The sequence below is a fragment of the Budorcas taxicolor genome, chromosome 20 (genome assembly GCF_023091745.1).
Source record: "Budorcas taxicolor isolate Tak-1 chromosome 20, Takin1.1, whole genome shotgun sequence".
In the NCBI taxonomy this organism is placed as follows: Eukaryota; Metazoa; Chordata; class Mammalia; order Artiodactyla; family Bovidae; genus Budorcas; species Budorcas taxicolor.
The window spans coordinates 36,047,304-36,063,197 of record NC_068929.1 but is presented as its reverse complement, the minus strand read 5'-3'; the positions used below and the strand labels follow the sequence as shown (position 1 = coordinate 36,063,197).

At 38.3% G+C, this 15,894-nt stretch overlaps 1 protein-coding gene across 2 annotated transcripts; it reads left to right on the top strand.

Moving 5' to 3' along the window:
- Positions 1-264: 264 nt before the first annotated feature.
- Positions 265-13,852, top strand: FBXO4 (F-box protein 4). 2 transcript variants are annotated; one of them, XM_052659263.1, is made up of 7 exons: positions 265-459; positions 1,697-1,932; positions 3,851-4,071; positions 8,925-9,000; positions 9,112-9,287; positions 13,095-13,168; positions 13,561-13,852. In XM_052659263.1, exons 1-7 carry the CDS (start codon positions 271-273, stop codon positions 13,648-13,650), a joined length of 1,062 nt encoding a protein of 353 aa, XP_052515223.1. In that variant the 5' UTR covers positions 265-270; the 3' UTR covers positions 13,651-13,852. The 2 variants fall into 2 exon arrangements, with proteins under 2 accessions (XP_052515223.1, XP_052515222.1); XM_052659262.1 differs by having other exon boundaries at positions 12,993-13,168.
- Positions 13,853-15,894: the final 2,042 nt, after the last annotated feature.

The window sequence follows — 15,894 nt, the reverse complement described above, 5'->3', positions numbered from 1 at the left end:
TGGTGGGAGCTTCAAGCTCCGCTGCGAACCACGCTCAATTGGGCCATCTCTCCTTTCTCTCCCCGGCTCTGGAGGCTTCTTCTGGGGTGGGACCGGGGCAGGAGGGCAGGGGGTTGGGGGAAACGCAGGGAGCGGAGCGGGGAGGGGGAGGGGAAGGAGGAGGGGAAGGGGGAGGAGGAAGGAAAGGGGGAGGAGGAAGGAAAGGGGGAGGAGGCGGGGCGCGGTTGCGCCGCGTCACTCTGCGGCGCGTCCGGAGAGGCGTAGGCAGCCATGGCCGGAAGCGACCCTGGCAGCCGAGGGACCTCTCCTCAGCCTTCTCACAGCGACTGGGGCCGCCTGGAGGCGGCCTTCCTTAGCGGCTGGAGGAACTTCTGGCAGTCTGTTGGCAAGGAGAGGGCGGCTCCGAGGGCCTCCGCAGAGGAGGCGGACGAGGAGGCCAGTTCTCTGACGCGGCTGCCGGTGAGCGTCGGTCGCCGCCCGCGAGGAATCGAGGGAGGGGCGCTCGCTGGGGCGGCCTCTTGAGGGCCCGGGGAGGGGGTAGCCCGCTGGGCCCAGCCTGTGTCTGGCTCGGTCCATGCAGCTTTACGGGCGCTGTCGCCACCTGTGGGGCAGCAGTTGAAAAGAGACGCCTTAGCGTTGACGCTTGGTGCCTGGCAGCCGGACCGAAGGTTGCTGCGAAGCTCGCCTGCAAGGAGCGCTCTGGTAACCTGCCAGGTCACCCGCAGGTTTTCTCCCCCAGAACGAGCCTGGGGACTGAGGCACCCTGAACATCCGGTTGAGGAAATGCTGAGACCATTCCAGACATTCTTGGAAAGCATGGACAGCATTCAGCGTCTGTGTTCGCAGCATCATTCATCCTAGGCTTCTCATATCAAAACACACTCTGAGGGTTTTGCGGCTATAGTCTTACCGTGTATTTCAAGTAACAAAACCCACAAGTGAAATAAAGTAACTAAGTTACAAGGGCCTCAAGTTACAGCAGGCCTTGAGAATTACACACCTCATTCTTTGTTAAACTTTTTAGAAAGATGGGAAAACGGCGAGAGAAGAATATCTTAGAAATTAAAATTTTGTATCTTAGCTGGACTGTTGTCACTTCCTTCTGAGGTATATCAGAAATTGAAAACTGCAGGCTTAAATTTCCTCCGTGCTTCTCCTTGCAGAGTTAACAGTTTTACAGAAGAACACAGGTGACAGATATACTCTTTGATTTGATCTAATGATAAAATCAGAAGTTTGTTCACTTGATAAAGATTTTATTTTGAAGAATATATTATTTCATTAAGTAATTTAATGCAAATAATGTGGTAGAATATTCATGAGGAGAAAGTAAATAAACTGATTGTTTTGCTTGAAAAACACCAGAACAATGGGTGGTTTTTCAGGAATGTTTCAGTGTCTCAAAATGAAGTGTTCATTATGATTCTACCCTGAGGCAGGAAATTAACTTCAGCATGGTGAATTTCATTATTAAAGATAATGACTGTTAAGTTGATCTTTTGCTATTTAGTATAAAAATTGTTTGTTAATTTTGTAATTTATTGAGATAAATTTAATTATTAAAACGATAGATTGTTCAGTTGACCTTTAGTTTCCCAGTATAATTGTTAATTTATAATTTATTTTTCAAAAAAACCTATCTGCCAAGGTAAATTATTCATCCCCTTTATCTACCTGCTGCTTCCCTCTGTTTCAGATTGATGTACAGCTATATATTTTGTCATTTCTTTCACCTCATGATCTATGTCAGTTGGGAAGTACAAGTCATTATTGGAATGAAACTGTCCGAGATCCAATTCTGTGGAGATATTTTCTGTTGCGGGATCTTCCTTCTTGGTCTTCTGTTGACTGGAAGTCTCTCCCAGATCTAGAAATCTTAAAAAAGCCTATATCTGAGGTTACCAATGGTGCATTTTTTGACTACATGGCAGTGTAAGTATCTAGTTTTATGAATTAAAAAGAAGATATTAATTTGATTATAGCAAGTCAGTAGCCTAAGTTAGTCTTGGTCCTCCTACAAATTTGTAGCATGAATTTTGGGTCTAAGGGTCCTTCCGTAAGAATTGGGGATTAGGTTAAATAACATCATTCAGGACTTACTATAGAGCCAAAAAAAAAAAAAAAAAAGTCTGTGACAGAAGATAGCACCTAAAAAAAAAAGAATATTTGTGCTTTAGGTGAGGATTGTTTTCCTGTGCTAGACTTACTAGCTACATGTGGTTTTTATTTTTTCCCCCATATTTTAAGTTATTTAGAATCCTTATTCCAATACAGATGCCATTACATCAAGTCCTGTGAGACTAAAATGTGCATGTGTATAATTTTAACAAGTGATGGCTCAGTGGTAAAGAATCCTTCTGCAGTGCGAGAGATGCAGGTTCAATCCCTGGGTCAGGAAGATGCCCTGGAGGAGAAAATGGCAACCCACTCCAGTATTCTTGCCTGGAAAATCCCATGGACAGAGGAGCCTGGCAGGCTATACTCCACAGGTACTCAAAAGTCAGACACAACTTAGTGGCTAAACAGCACAGCACTGTAGTCTCAGTTGCTGGTTACTTCTACATTGTCCCACAGCCAGCCAAGACATCAGGTGTATCTGTGGTGCTGTGGAACCATGTTTTCTTAGGGATGGTAATAATCATAGTAACGAACATTTGTGATCTGACTCAATGGATATGAATCTGAGCAAACTCTGGGAGATAGTCAAGGACAGGGGAGCCTGGCGTGCTGCAGTCCATGGGGTTGGAGAGAAACGATTTAGTGGCAAACAACATGATCATTTGTGAGCATATAAATTATTTCTGATTCTTGTGATCTTGGGTTGATTGTTATTGCTCAAATAATGCAAATTTTAAAAACTGAAGTTCAGACTATAAGTGGCTTATATGGCTAATTAAAGTGAGGCTTGGCCAACTCTACCCAGCTGCAACATTGACTTTTTTTTTTCCTTGTTAAATTACAAGATTCCTAAGTAAAGATGATTTTCTTATAAAGTTAGTGATTGTCTTAACCAGCTTGACTTAAAGAGTTTTAGGTTTTATTTAGATTTGAGCAACTTTGTTTTAATTTTCAATGACATGTTGAATCACTTGTTTAGAAATTTATGGCTATTGAAAAAGTTGTTTCTTTCACATGATTCTTAGTTTTCTAGGTAACCTGTAATAAGTACTTATTGAACTGTTAGTGTTAATGGAAGTACTCTAAGAAATTCAGTTATATTGGTAGCTTTTAGTATTTTTTTTCTTTTTTACCTCTAAGGACATATTTATGCTAACTATCTATGTAGTTTAGTGCAGGGTTTCTCAGTCTTTGCACTATTGACATTTTGCACTGGGTGTTATGGGAACTGTCTTGTGTGTGCATTGTAGCATGTTTAATAGCATCCCAGGATCTGTTAGATGTCAGTAGCACTGCCCTACTCCCCCTGTAGTTGTGATAACAAAAATGTCTCCAGACATTAGCAGATGTTCCCAGAGGGTGCAAAATCTCCCCAGGTTGAGAATCACTGCTCTATGTAGTGAATTTTAACCATTACAACACATGTTAGACCAAGTGTTTCATGAGAGAATCTAAATGAAAAAATAGAAAGTAACCACTTCCTGGGGAAGACTTCCTCAGTTACTTAACCACTACCACTCCCATGGCACCTTGTGCTTTTACTATCATGGCACTTGACATATGTATTATTGATATAATAGTATCTGTCCTCCACTGCCCTCCATGAGGATTAGGACGGTAACTATTGTATCCCTTTTGTCTAGCAAGTTTTCGATGCATTATATATTGTTGAATGAATAAATGGCTAAGTAAGTATTTGTGTTAATTTTCTAATTGTGACAATTTTATACAGCTATAAAATGTGCTGTCCACATACAAGAAGATCTTCAAAATCTAGCCGTCCTATGTATGGAGCTGTCACCTCATTTTTACACTCATTGATCATTCAGAATGAACCACGATTTGCCATGTTTGGACCAGGTTTGGAAGAACTAAATACATCTTTGGTGTTGAGTTTGATGTCTTCGGAGGAACTTTGCCCGACAGCTGGTTTACCTCAGAGGCAGATTGATGGTAATTTTCATGTTAATGTACAATTCATAATAATTCAAACACTTTGAGCTTGACTCTAGTATTACATAGAAAAAAATTAGTTTTTTAATTATTTAATTCTTTGATGTAATGAAATGTACTAATTTGATGGATGGGAGCCCTCATGTCTCTATGGACTGAAAGAATTAATTTACTTTTTTATAAGAGGTAAGCTTTTCTCTTACTTCCTCAGTCTAAAATATGAGATTATGTGAAAGCAAATTGTATGTTGTCAAAATGTTGTACCATATTTTAAAAGAATGTTACAGTAAAAACCACTCAGCATCTACTATATTCAAAGTACTTTGATATGTCTTGGAATTTCAAAAGAGCTAAATTGTCACCTTACCTTTATGTCTATGAAAAACAACAGGAACAACAACCATGTAGTTAATTTGGTAAGTAGGATTTATAATAAACGTGTAATAGTGGTCTAGCTTCTGCTTAACTTTTTCATTTGTTGAGGGTACCTATTAGATACTAAAGATGCAGTGATTTAAAACAAACAACATCAAAAATTTCCTCTTTGCCCTGAAATGTGATGAGTCTAGGTGAGGGCAGAGACATGTATACAGGTGATTAGAATATAGTGTAATGAGCTTCTGTGTAGAAAGGTAAGGGTCATAGAAAGCTCTGCATTGAACATGATGCCGTATATGAGTCATTTTGATAAGCAGGAGTAAGCCATCAAAAAAAGGATAAAATATTCTAAGCAGTGAGAACTGCATCTCTAAATTCTCAAAGTTCTGGGTATGCATGAGACACTTGAAGTAGCTCTGTGTGTTTAGAGTGGGGCCAAGTGAGAAGATGCTTATGTGTCAAACTTAAGCATTATATTGAAGGATTTGAAGCAGAAAAGTAAGATGATCAAGATGGCATTTTAGATAGATCACTCTGGCTCCTGAGTGGAAAATTGATTAGAAGGAGCTCCAAAGGCATGAATACCCACTAAGAAACCACTATAATATTGTGATAAAATATGAAGGATATGTAATTGACTCAATGTGTATCAGCAGTAATAAGGATAATTCCTGGTTTCTGGCTCTTATTTTCATATTGGATGATGGTGTCATTCTCTAGATTAAGGAGACACAGGAGTAGGAAGAGAAACTTTTTATACAAGCAGAGATGCCTGCTATAAGCTAGCCATTTGAATGTGAGTCCCATTAGACCAGAAATCTCAGCCTTGTTTTTTTTAAGAGGTTTTTTGTTTCTGTTTTTTAAACTATTTTTGGCTGCCTGTGTCTTTGCTCCTGCATGTGGGCTTTTCCTAGTTGCGGCGACCCTGGGGCTACTCTTCATTACAATGCCCAGGTTTCTCATTTTGGTGGCTTCTTTTGTTGCAGAGCAAGGGCTTTAGATATGCAGGCGTCAGTAGTTACAGCATTCAAGCTCAGTAGTTGCAGCTTGCAGGCTCAGTAGTTGTGGTGCACAGACTTAGTTGCTCTGTGACATGTGTGATCATTCCAGACTATATCCCTTGCATTGGCAGATGGATTCTCAACCACTGGACTACCAGGGAAGTCTCTCTTGTCAGCTTTATTCTTAGTTGTATCTGTAGTGCTAGGCACATAGTAGATACTCGATATGTATTTGATGAATAAATGAATTATTTTATGGAATACTTTATGCATTCATGTCTCAAAGATCTGGGCTAGAAATGAAGATTTGGGAATCATATGAAGTCCATGTGAACTTGGAAGTTTCTGAGAATAAAGAAGATTGTGAGCCAGGTGATATAATCTTCAACGAATGTTTGGAGAAAGGGATTATCAAAAGTAGATTCATAAGTGACCAGGTTAAGGATGGGGAGATGGTATTAGAGCTAAATGGTGTGTGTGTCTCAAAGAGGTGGAGTTTTTTCAAGAGGGTTGGTGAGTAATGGTTTAAGACATGGCATTGAGAAGTAAAGAGAGCACTTATCTCTGTACCCTGAGATGTGAGAGAAGAAGCAGTTTAGTTACTAGAAGCCCACTGCAAGAGAAGCAGCACCTAGGCACAGGCCAGTGTCAGGTTGGGTCATGAGGTGGAAGGATCCCATTTCAATAAGAGGTTGGGGATGTAGGGGAATTGGCTGATTATGAAATAGCCATTTCATTCTGCAGAGTAATTGTGATTGTTTGAAATTGCCAGTCTAATTGTGCTTCAGATCCTGCAAGGTTCAGTTCAGTTCAGTTCAGTCGCTCAGTCGTGTCCAACTCTTTGCCACCCCATGAATCGCAGCACCCCAGGCCTCCCTGTCCATCACCATCTCCCAGAGTTCACTCAGACTCATATGCATCGAGTCCGTGATGCCATCGAGCTGTCTCATCCTCGGTCGTCCCCTTCTCCTCCTGCCCCCAATCCCTCCCAGCATCAGAGTCTTTTCCAATGAGTCAACTTTTCGCATGAGGTGGCCAAAGTTCTGGAGCTTCAGCTTTAGCATCATTCTTTCCAAAGAAATCCCAGGGTTGATCTCCTTCAGAATGGACTGGTTGGATCTGCTTGCAGTCCAAGGAACTCTCAAGAGTCTTCTCCAACACCACAGATCAAAAGCATCAATTCTTCGGCGCTCAGCCTTCTTCACAGTCCAACTCTCACATCCATACATGACCACAGGAAAAACCATAGACTTGACTAGACGGACCTTAGTTGGCAAAGTAATGTCTCTGCTTTTGAATATACTATCTAGGTTGGTCATAACTTTTCTTCCAAGGAGTAAGCGTCTTATCATTTCATGGCTGCACTCACCATCTACAGTGATTTTGGAGCCCCCCAAAATAAAGTCTGACACTATTTCTACTGTTTCCCCATCTATTTCCCATGAAGTGATGGGACTGGATGCCATGATCTTTGTTTTCTGAATGTTGAGCTTTAAGCCAACTTTTTCACTCTCCTCTTTCACTTTCATCAAGAGGCATTTTAGTTCCTCTTCACTTTCTGCCATAAGGGTGGTGTCATCTGCATATCTGAGGTTATTGATATTTCTCCCAGCGATCTTGATTCCAGCTTGTGTTTCTTCCAGTCAAGCGTTTCTCATGATGTACTCTGCATATAACTTAAAAAAGCAGAGTGACAATGTACAGCCTTGACTTAGGGAAGGGTAAAGGGATGAGTCATTGGCAAGGTGGGGCAAAACAGCATGCAAATCTTACTGGACTGAGGTTAGATGTGTTGAGAAGGTAGTTTCTGGAAGTTAAACTGATGAAAACAAAGATCAGAGGCATGGTTGTTCAGTTACTCAGTTATGTCTGATTCTTTGCAATCCCATGGACTGCAGCATGCCAGGCTTCCTTCACCATCTGCTGGAGCTTGCTCAAAATGCATATCCATTGAGTCAGTGACACCATCCAACCATCTCGTCCTCTGTTGTCCCCTTCTCCTCCTGACTTCCATCTTTCCCAACATAATAGAATGTTTTTATGATATCTTTGGGAAGTCCCCTGGTGGTGGAAGACTAGGGCCACTTGGCCTGAAATGCTTACAGACCCTGGTAGGATCTCTGTATAATGTGTTGCCTGAAATGGTGATGTAAGATAGTATGGCATGGCTTCTTTAAATGTCTAGATTGGTTATAATGCAGGGATTAAGGATATGAAAGATGGAGTTGTTCTTGGGCTTCCCTGGTGGCTCAAATAGCAAAGAATCACCTGCAATGCAGGAGACCTGGGTTCAATCCCTGGGTTGGGAAGATCCCCTGGAGAAGGGCATGGCAACCCATTCAAGTATTCTTGCCTGGAGAATCCCCATGGACTGAGGAGCCTGGTGGGCTACAGTCCATGGGGTTGCAAAGAGTCGGACACAATTGAGTGACTAAGCACAACACAGTGAGTAAGTAGAGGCCATATTATGTTAAAGTTTTATTTATCTGAAGAGCAGCAGCTTTGAAGAGAAAAGACATAATTAAAGACATTTTAAAGCAATCTCTACACCTGCTGTCAGAAGATTGGATAGTAGGGAACAGAAGTGGATTTAGGAGCATAGTTAGAAATGATTACAGAAGTTCAGGTGAGAGATGATGATATCTAAATTAAAGGTGTGGGGTGGGAATGGAGATGAGTAGACAGATCTAAAAGGATGTTTATTAATATATAGCAAAAAGACACAAACCCAAAGAGAAGGAGATCTTTGCAGAAGGCAAAAGGAGAATCAACCCCTGAGTGTTAACACAAAGGAGGGAAAGAGTTAAGAAAGAAAGACAAATAATAGTGTTGAATGATTTAGATATAAAATATAGTAAGAAGTAATATTTGGCACCTGTTACTTATCAGTTATATATGTAATACTTACAATAACCCTAAAAAATGTGTATTATTTCTATATTTCAGTGTCAAAACCAAGGCTCACAGAAACATGGGTATATGTGACAAATTCTAGCTCAAATCTAATTCCAAATTTCAGTGTTTGCCATATTTCTTCAATTTTCTAAGACACCATGAATTCAAAAATGCCTTTTCAGAGTGCAGGGGGAAAACCCTTGGCTGAATATAAACGTGGAGTATGAGACTAATGAGAAACATAAAAAAAGTGAAACGAAGTCAGTCTTGAGGATAAGTAGAAGTAGTTGTTATGATGCAGCTGCTACTGATAGGATGATAATAAAGTTGATGATAGTGATGATGGTAAAAAAAAAGCAGTGTTAAAGCCTAAGAGTTTTTTATTCTGTATCCATAATTTACTATTTTGTGAATGAAAATTGCATATAGCATCTTTTCTTCAACATAAACATTTTATTCCAAAGCTATATATAACTTGTCATAGTTTTTTGTTTGCTCTTTTTATACTAAGTAATTTTTGCATTGTCATCTTTTGCTATCTTTATTTTTTGTTTTGATAATTGTAATTTTCTCCTTTAGGTATTGGATCAGGAGTTAGTTTTCAGTTGAACAATCAACATAAATTCAACATCCTAATACTATATTCAACTACAAGGTAAGGCTACCTACTTAGCAGCCTACCTGAGGCATCAGTGATAGAATATTTTAGAGGGGCTGAAGCCTGTTTAGTGTCTGTTTATGTTTTATATTTGCATTTTTCTTATAGAAAGGAAAGAGATAGAGCAAGAGAAGAACATACAAGTGCAGTTAACAAGATGTTCAGTATACAGAATGAAGGGGACGATCAACAAGGGAGCCGGTACAGTGTAATTCCACAAATTCAGAAGGTGTGTGAAGTGGTTGATGGGTTCATCTATGTTGCAAATGCTGAAGCTCATAAAAGTAAGCATTATCTTATTTTCTTTTTAAAAGCACTTTCTTTGCAAAGCAAATAATAAAGTATTTTTATAGGCTTTATTGTGGCTTATTAAGAATATCATGGCTAATTTTATCAATGTGATTCTGTTAATATTATTACTATCAATATTGGATTCTCAGACCTTGACGTGCATTAGGATCACCTGTGGATCTTGTTAAAAACATGGCAGCCTGATTCCTGTCCTGATGGATTATGACTCAGATGTGGGTTGTGTCTTGGCTCTGTTTTTTTAAACAAACTTTACAGAATTCTGATGCACACTGAAGTTTGCTACTATAACTACATAGTATTTTTTGTTGTTTTATGCTTCTGTACTTTTAGTTATTGATATTTTGTTTGCTTTTGGCCTTATTCAAGTAATTTATGCAGGTAAATGAAAAATTTTAGGTTATTTTAATCATCCAGATAGTAGATTGTGAGTTAGTAGAGTTGGTGGAGTTGGTGGAGTGTTTAATAAAGTGGATTAGTTAAGAACACTCTCCATATATTCTGAATAATTGCCATTCACATTGATAAATAACACGAAAATAGAATACTATTGGGCCATAAGCCAAAATTGTAATTTCTTTTCCAAACCCTTTGTGAACAAGGTAGGGCATAAATATGCAATATATTATTCTCACTGAAAGCATTTACAGTTTACAGTGCACTGAAATTATCTATAACAACAAAAGCCAAATGCAGCTCAACTATTGACTAACTGGACTTGTCTCACTGCATAAATGGCCTAACAGGAGAAGAAGCATACCCATTTGTAGAAGTAAATCCTTTTTACCTCAGTCTCTTCTGTTCTTCCACATAAAACATGTAGCATTAAATTAAGAAGTATAAGATACAAAAAAAAAAAAAAAGAAATGACCCATTCTTAAGAGATAAAGCAGTCAATGGAACTAGACCCAGAAATGGCCTCAATATTGGCACCCTCAGAAAAGGACATAAAAAGAACTGTGATTAATATGTTGAAGAATCTAGTAAAAAAAAGTGACCAATATATGTGAACAAATAGAGATTTTCAGCAGAGGGAAAGAAGCTATGAAAAAGTAAAATGGGTTTGCTAAATACCAAAAATACAATAGGTGAATAGTTCCTTCAATGGACATATCAACGAAGGAAACCTTTTGTGAATGTGAAGATAGATCAATTAAAGTTACTCAAATTAAAGAGATGGGTTTCCCTGGTGGCTCAGTGGTCAAGAATCCACCTGTCAATGCAGGAGACGGGTTTGATCCCTGGTCCAGGAAGATCCCACATGCTACGGAGTAACTGAGCTTTTGTCCTAGAGCCTGGGAATCACAACTACTGAGCCTGTGTGCTGCAGTTATTGAAACCCATGCACCCTAGAGTCTGTGCTCTGCAACAAGAGAAGGCACTGCCCCGATAAGCCTGTGTACTGCAATTAGAGAGTAGCCCCCACTTGCCACAACTAGAGAAAAGCCCGCATAGCAACGAAGACCCAGCATAGCCAGAAATTAATTAAAAAATAAAAATTTTTAAAAAGGAAAAAAATTGGTAGTGGAGGGCAGAGCAAGAGCTGGGGAAAACCAATGAAGTGTTCTAACTCAGGGGTTGACATTTTCTTAAAGGTCTAGGTAGTACATATTTTAGGCATGTGAGCCGTATAATCTCTTACAGTTACTCAGCTCTGATACTATAGTGCAAAAGTAGCCATAGACAGTTTGTGAATGAATGGGCTTGGCGGTTTTTACCAAAATACTTACTTATAAAAATATAGTGTGTGGTATGTGGACCCTGATTCAATTTATATGTGATTGGAGTCCCAAAATATGAAGGGAGTAAGAACAGGGAAAAATAAATTTCTGAATAAATAATGACCAAATCTATTTCAAAATTACTGAAAGACATAAACCACAGATCGAAGATTCTCAAAGAACTCCAGCTGTTATAAATAAAAAATACAGATACATCATAGCCAAACTGGTGAAAACAAAAGATAAAGAGAATATCTTGAAGGCAGCCAGGGCAAAGCAAAACATACATATAGAGGACCAAAGATAAGAACAGAGACTTTCTGATAGAGTTTTGCTGTAAACGAGATAGTAATGAAGGGAAATCTTTATAGTATTGCAAAAGGTGGGGTGGGGGGGATAATATCCAGCAGAGATATCTTTCAAAATGAAGGCAAAATCAAGACATTTTTTAGACAAAATCTGAGAAAGTTCAGTCAGAAAATTTTTATTACAATAAATATTAAAGGAAACTTCAGGGAGAATAGTATACCAGGTGGAAAACTACATTTACAGAAAGAAAGAAAAAGCCTTGAGATAGAAACAGTATAGCTATACATAAAATTTTTTTTTCTAAGTTTAATTTCTTTATCATTATTTAAAGGAAAACATGATATTTTTAAAATAAAATATATTGTAACAATATTACACAGCATGGAAAGTCAGAAATGGAAATGTTGTAAGGTTCTATATGTGAAGTTGTATAATACTTTTTAAAAGTAGACTGTTGTAAGCTTAAAATAAACTTTGTAAATCTTTGAGCAACCAACCACTAAAAAAGTGTAACAGAGATATAATTAAATAAGCCAGTAGTGAAGATAAAATGTAATCATTAAAGAAGTCAGTTCAAAAGATCACAGGAAAAGAGGGCAAAAAGAACAAAGAATAGAGGGGACAAGTCAAAATTCAATAAATATGTGATAGATTTAAATGTACTGTGTTGATAATTACATTCAATGTTTGTTTTCTATTAATATATAACAAATTACTGCCAACCTGGTGGCTTAAAAATGCATCTGTTTATTAGCTCAGAGTTCTTTATGTCAGAAGTCTGAATACAGCATGGCTGGGTTCTCAGCCAAGTGTCTCATAGGCTGAAATTAGGGTGAGAGATGGGTTACATCCCTTCCTGGAGGTTCTGGGGAAAAATCTGCTATCTAGCTCACTCAGATTATTGACTGAATTCAGCTTACTTTTGTAGATCTGAGGTCCCTGTTTCCTTGCTGGCTGTCAGCTGGGGGCTGCTCTCAGCTTCACAGGCCGTCTTCATTTGCCATGTGACCCCTCTGTCTTCAAATCCAGCAATGGAGGATCTCTCTGACTAGGAAGAATCTCATCTGTTTTAAGGGCTTACCTGACTAGACTAGGCTCACTGATTATAGTCTCCCTTTCTTGAAGTCAGCTGTGTCTTGTAATATAGCCTAACCATGTTGGTGATATCCCATGTATTTACAGATTCTTCCCACACTCAGAGGAGGGAATAGAAAAGAATTTGAGTTATTAGGGTTATTTTAGAATTCTGCCCACCACCAAATGTCAATGACTGCCACTCCACTGAAAGGCAGAGATTTTCGGTTTCAATAAAAAAAGCTAGACTCAATCATATGTTTAAAACTCTGGCCTTTGAAAGAAAGGGTAGTGATGGCTACAGAATTTGTGAGAAGAAAATACTTTTATTAGAGTAGTTTTGCTTTTAAACCATAGAAACATGTAAGTGGTACTGTTTTTGTTCTCTCTGATTTCATCTAAATTCTGATCCTTGCAAGGCTGATTAATGTAGTTCTATGAAAGATCAGTAAATGAACACAGCAATAGAGGGGTAGATGCAGTTTATTATGTTTGGATCCTGGTAATTTTTATAGTTTTCAATTTTTTTATTATTTTTTAAGTAATGAAAATTAAGATTTTAACTACATTCCTTAGGACATGAATGGCAAGATGAATTTTCTCGTATTATGGCAATGACTGATCCAGCTTTTGGATCTTCCGGGAGACCAATGTTGGTTTTATCTTGTATTTCTCAAGCTAATGTAAAAAGAATGCCCTGTTTTTATTTGGCCCATGAGCTGCGTCTGAATCATCTAAACTACCCATGGATGGTAAGGTTCTATTTTCTCTAGTGAGAAAAATCTCATTTTACTTTTCACTTTAATTGATTTTATTTTTCTTTATTCTTTCTTTTCATTCTGTTTAAAAGAATAGCATTCTAAAAATCAGTTTTAGTAGCTTAATCAGTGGGAGATATTTGATATCAAAGCTGAGTTCCAAGATAAGTAATAAACCTCATATTGATAGTAATTATAAGACAGAAGAGAAGATGATATTTTTAATCTAAACTCTTTAGAAGACAAAACTTGGTCATTTATCTACAGTTTACTGGGATTATTTTAGTCCTATTCATTTTTGAGTGTCTAGAAAAATGTCCCACATAATTATAAGTATTTGTGCTTAGTTTCTTAGTAACAAATGATCTCTTTTTATTTGCTCATAGGTCCAGGACACTGAGGCTGAAACTTTAACTGGTTTTTTGAATGGTATTCAGTGGATTCTTGAAGAAGTAGAATCTAAGCATGCAAGATGATCCTCCTCTTCAACCTTGGCAACTGAAAGCATTTGAAACTTGTTACTAAGGTCGTGGTGTGGATATTTGCTCAAGTCAGCTCATTCTGCCCTGCCTTTTTGCAGGTAGGCTTTATGTTGGACAGCTGTCACCACTCTAATTTTTATATAACTTTTACTTTTTACCTTAGATCAATTACAAGAAAAAAGTTTCATTGGTAGGATTTGGCCCCAGAATGAACCTTTTAAGATTTTTTAATAACTTTCATATATATATTTTTTAATATTAAATTCTGAAAAAAAAAAACCCACCAAGTTTGTGCCTCTCTCATTCTTCGTGATTTCTCTTCTGTTCAGTTCAAAGATTGCCATCGTGGGGAATAGCAACTTTACTAAGCTTTCAATAGGTTCTTTTCAAGGGTACTTAACTGGTTATCAGAAAATAAGTTTTATCTATTTTTAATAAATATACTGCTTAAAGATTGGAATATTCACTGAAATTTCATTTACTGGTATGGCCATACAATTTCTGTTTCTTTTCTGAAATAGTAGGAATTAACTTTTTGTCTTATTCAATACTAATTCAGTGACAATAACTGGAAATTCTTGCTGTTTTCAAATTATCTGAAAGCTCATGAAGTGCTAAAGCCAGATGTTTTTCCTTGCTCATGAAGAAAATATTCCAGAGACATTCATGATCATATGACCTCCTACTCACTAATTGCTTCCACTTTGCAGAGGAAACAGTCCTCCTATCTCAGTGGAATTGAGGGATTTAAAAATTACAGTTGAAAAGAGCATTATATTCTCAGTGGTGCTGCCCAAGAAAGAGCCTCCGTCCTACAAGCGGGTGCCATTCTGAAGAAAGGAGCTCTCACATCTTCGGTGCACTTATCCATCCCTTAACTTGAGCATTTGTAGTTGGGGGAAGAGTGAGAAATGCTGACGTCCTGCTTTTCCTAGAAAGGAATCCCTCTGACCTTGGGGACAGAGTGCTGTTTCCTTGACTGCCTTGGTCTTGAATGGAGTTTCTGTCTTTCTGAGCTGGAGGAGGGATGTCTTGGTTCAAATCCCACATACTCTTACTGTTCTTACTGAGTTGTTGTTGTTGTTATTGTTGTTTTGCTGTGTACTCTTAGATTTTAATGATTTTTTAAAATTAATTTTCTCCAGTTTCTCTGGGGAACCATTACATCGTATTCTTCATGCTATTATGCCAAAAATCCATCCTCTCCACTTTTAATTTTGTGTAGTTAGGTGACTCAGATGGTAAAGAATCTGCCTGCAGTGCAGGAGACCTGGATTCAATCCCCATGTTGGGAAGATCCCCTGGAGGAGGGCATGGCAACCCACTCAGGTATTCTTGCCTGGAGAATCCCCATAGACAGAGGAGCCTGGCAGGCTACAGTCCATGGGGTCGCAAAGAGTTGGGCATGACTGAGTGACTAAGCACATGTTACCTCATTCTTTGCTGATGTTGGTAATTTATTTTCTTTTTTTCTTCATGACCAATCTGGCTAGAGTTTTATTGATTTTATTATTCTCAAAGAGCCAGCTTTTGGTCTTACTGATTTATTCTATATTCTGTTTCATTGATTTATGCTCTAATCTCTATTTTTCTGCTTTTTAAATTATAGAACTTCAATTTTATTTTTTTATATTATTAAGGTACAAATTTAGGTCATTGTAGGCTTGAGGCACAGTGATAAAGAATCCTTCTGCTAGTGCAAGAGGTGCAAGAGACAGGTTCCATCCCTAGGTCGGGAAGACTCTCAGGAAAAGGAAATGACAACCCACTTAAGTGTTCTTGCCCAGAAAATTCCATAGAGGAGCCTGACGGGCTACAGTCCATGGGGTTGTGAAGAGTCGGACACTACTGAGTGACTGAGCACGCACATACGCATGGGGTTGCAAAGAGTCGAAGATGACTGAGCAGTTCTTTGAGTATGCATGCACTGAAGCTATTGCACTTACATATATTGTAAATTCCAGAAGACAGTGTTATCAATTTTTGATGAAACAGTCATATGTATTAAAAAGAAATTAAAAGAAGAAAAAATTTTAAAAGTAATAAAAGTAATCTTTTATTCTTTTCAAGATATAGGCATACCTCGTTTTATTGTACTTGCTTTATTACGTTTCATAGATAACTGTGTATTTTACAAATTGAAGTTTTGTGGCAACCCTGCACTGAACATGTCTATCAGCACCATTTTTCCAGCACCATTTGCTCACTTAATATCTCTGTCACATTTTGATAATTCTG

Coding starts and splice junctions, on each gene's coding strand:
- FBXO4 (XM_052659262.1), top strand. CDS start 271: ATGGCCGGAAGCGACCCTGGCAGCCGAGGGACCTCTCCTCAGCCTTCT. Junction 4,072..8,924: donor ACCTCAGAGGCAGATTGATG/GTAATTTTCATG, acceptor TTTCTCCTTTAG/GTATTGGATCAGGAGTTAGT. Junction 9,001..9,111: donor ATACTATATTCAACTACAAG/GTAAGGCTACCT, acceptor TTTTTCTTATAG/AAAGGAAAGAGATAGAGCAA.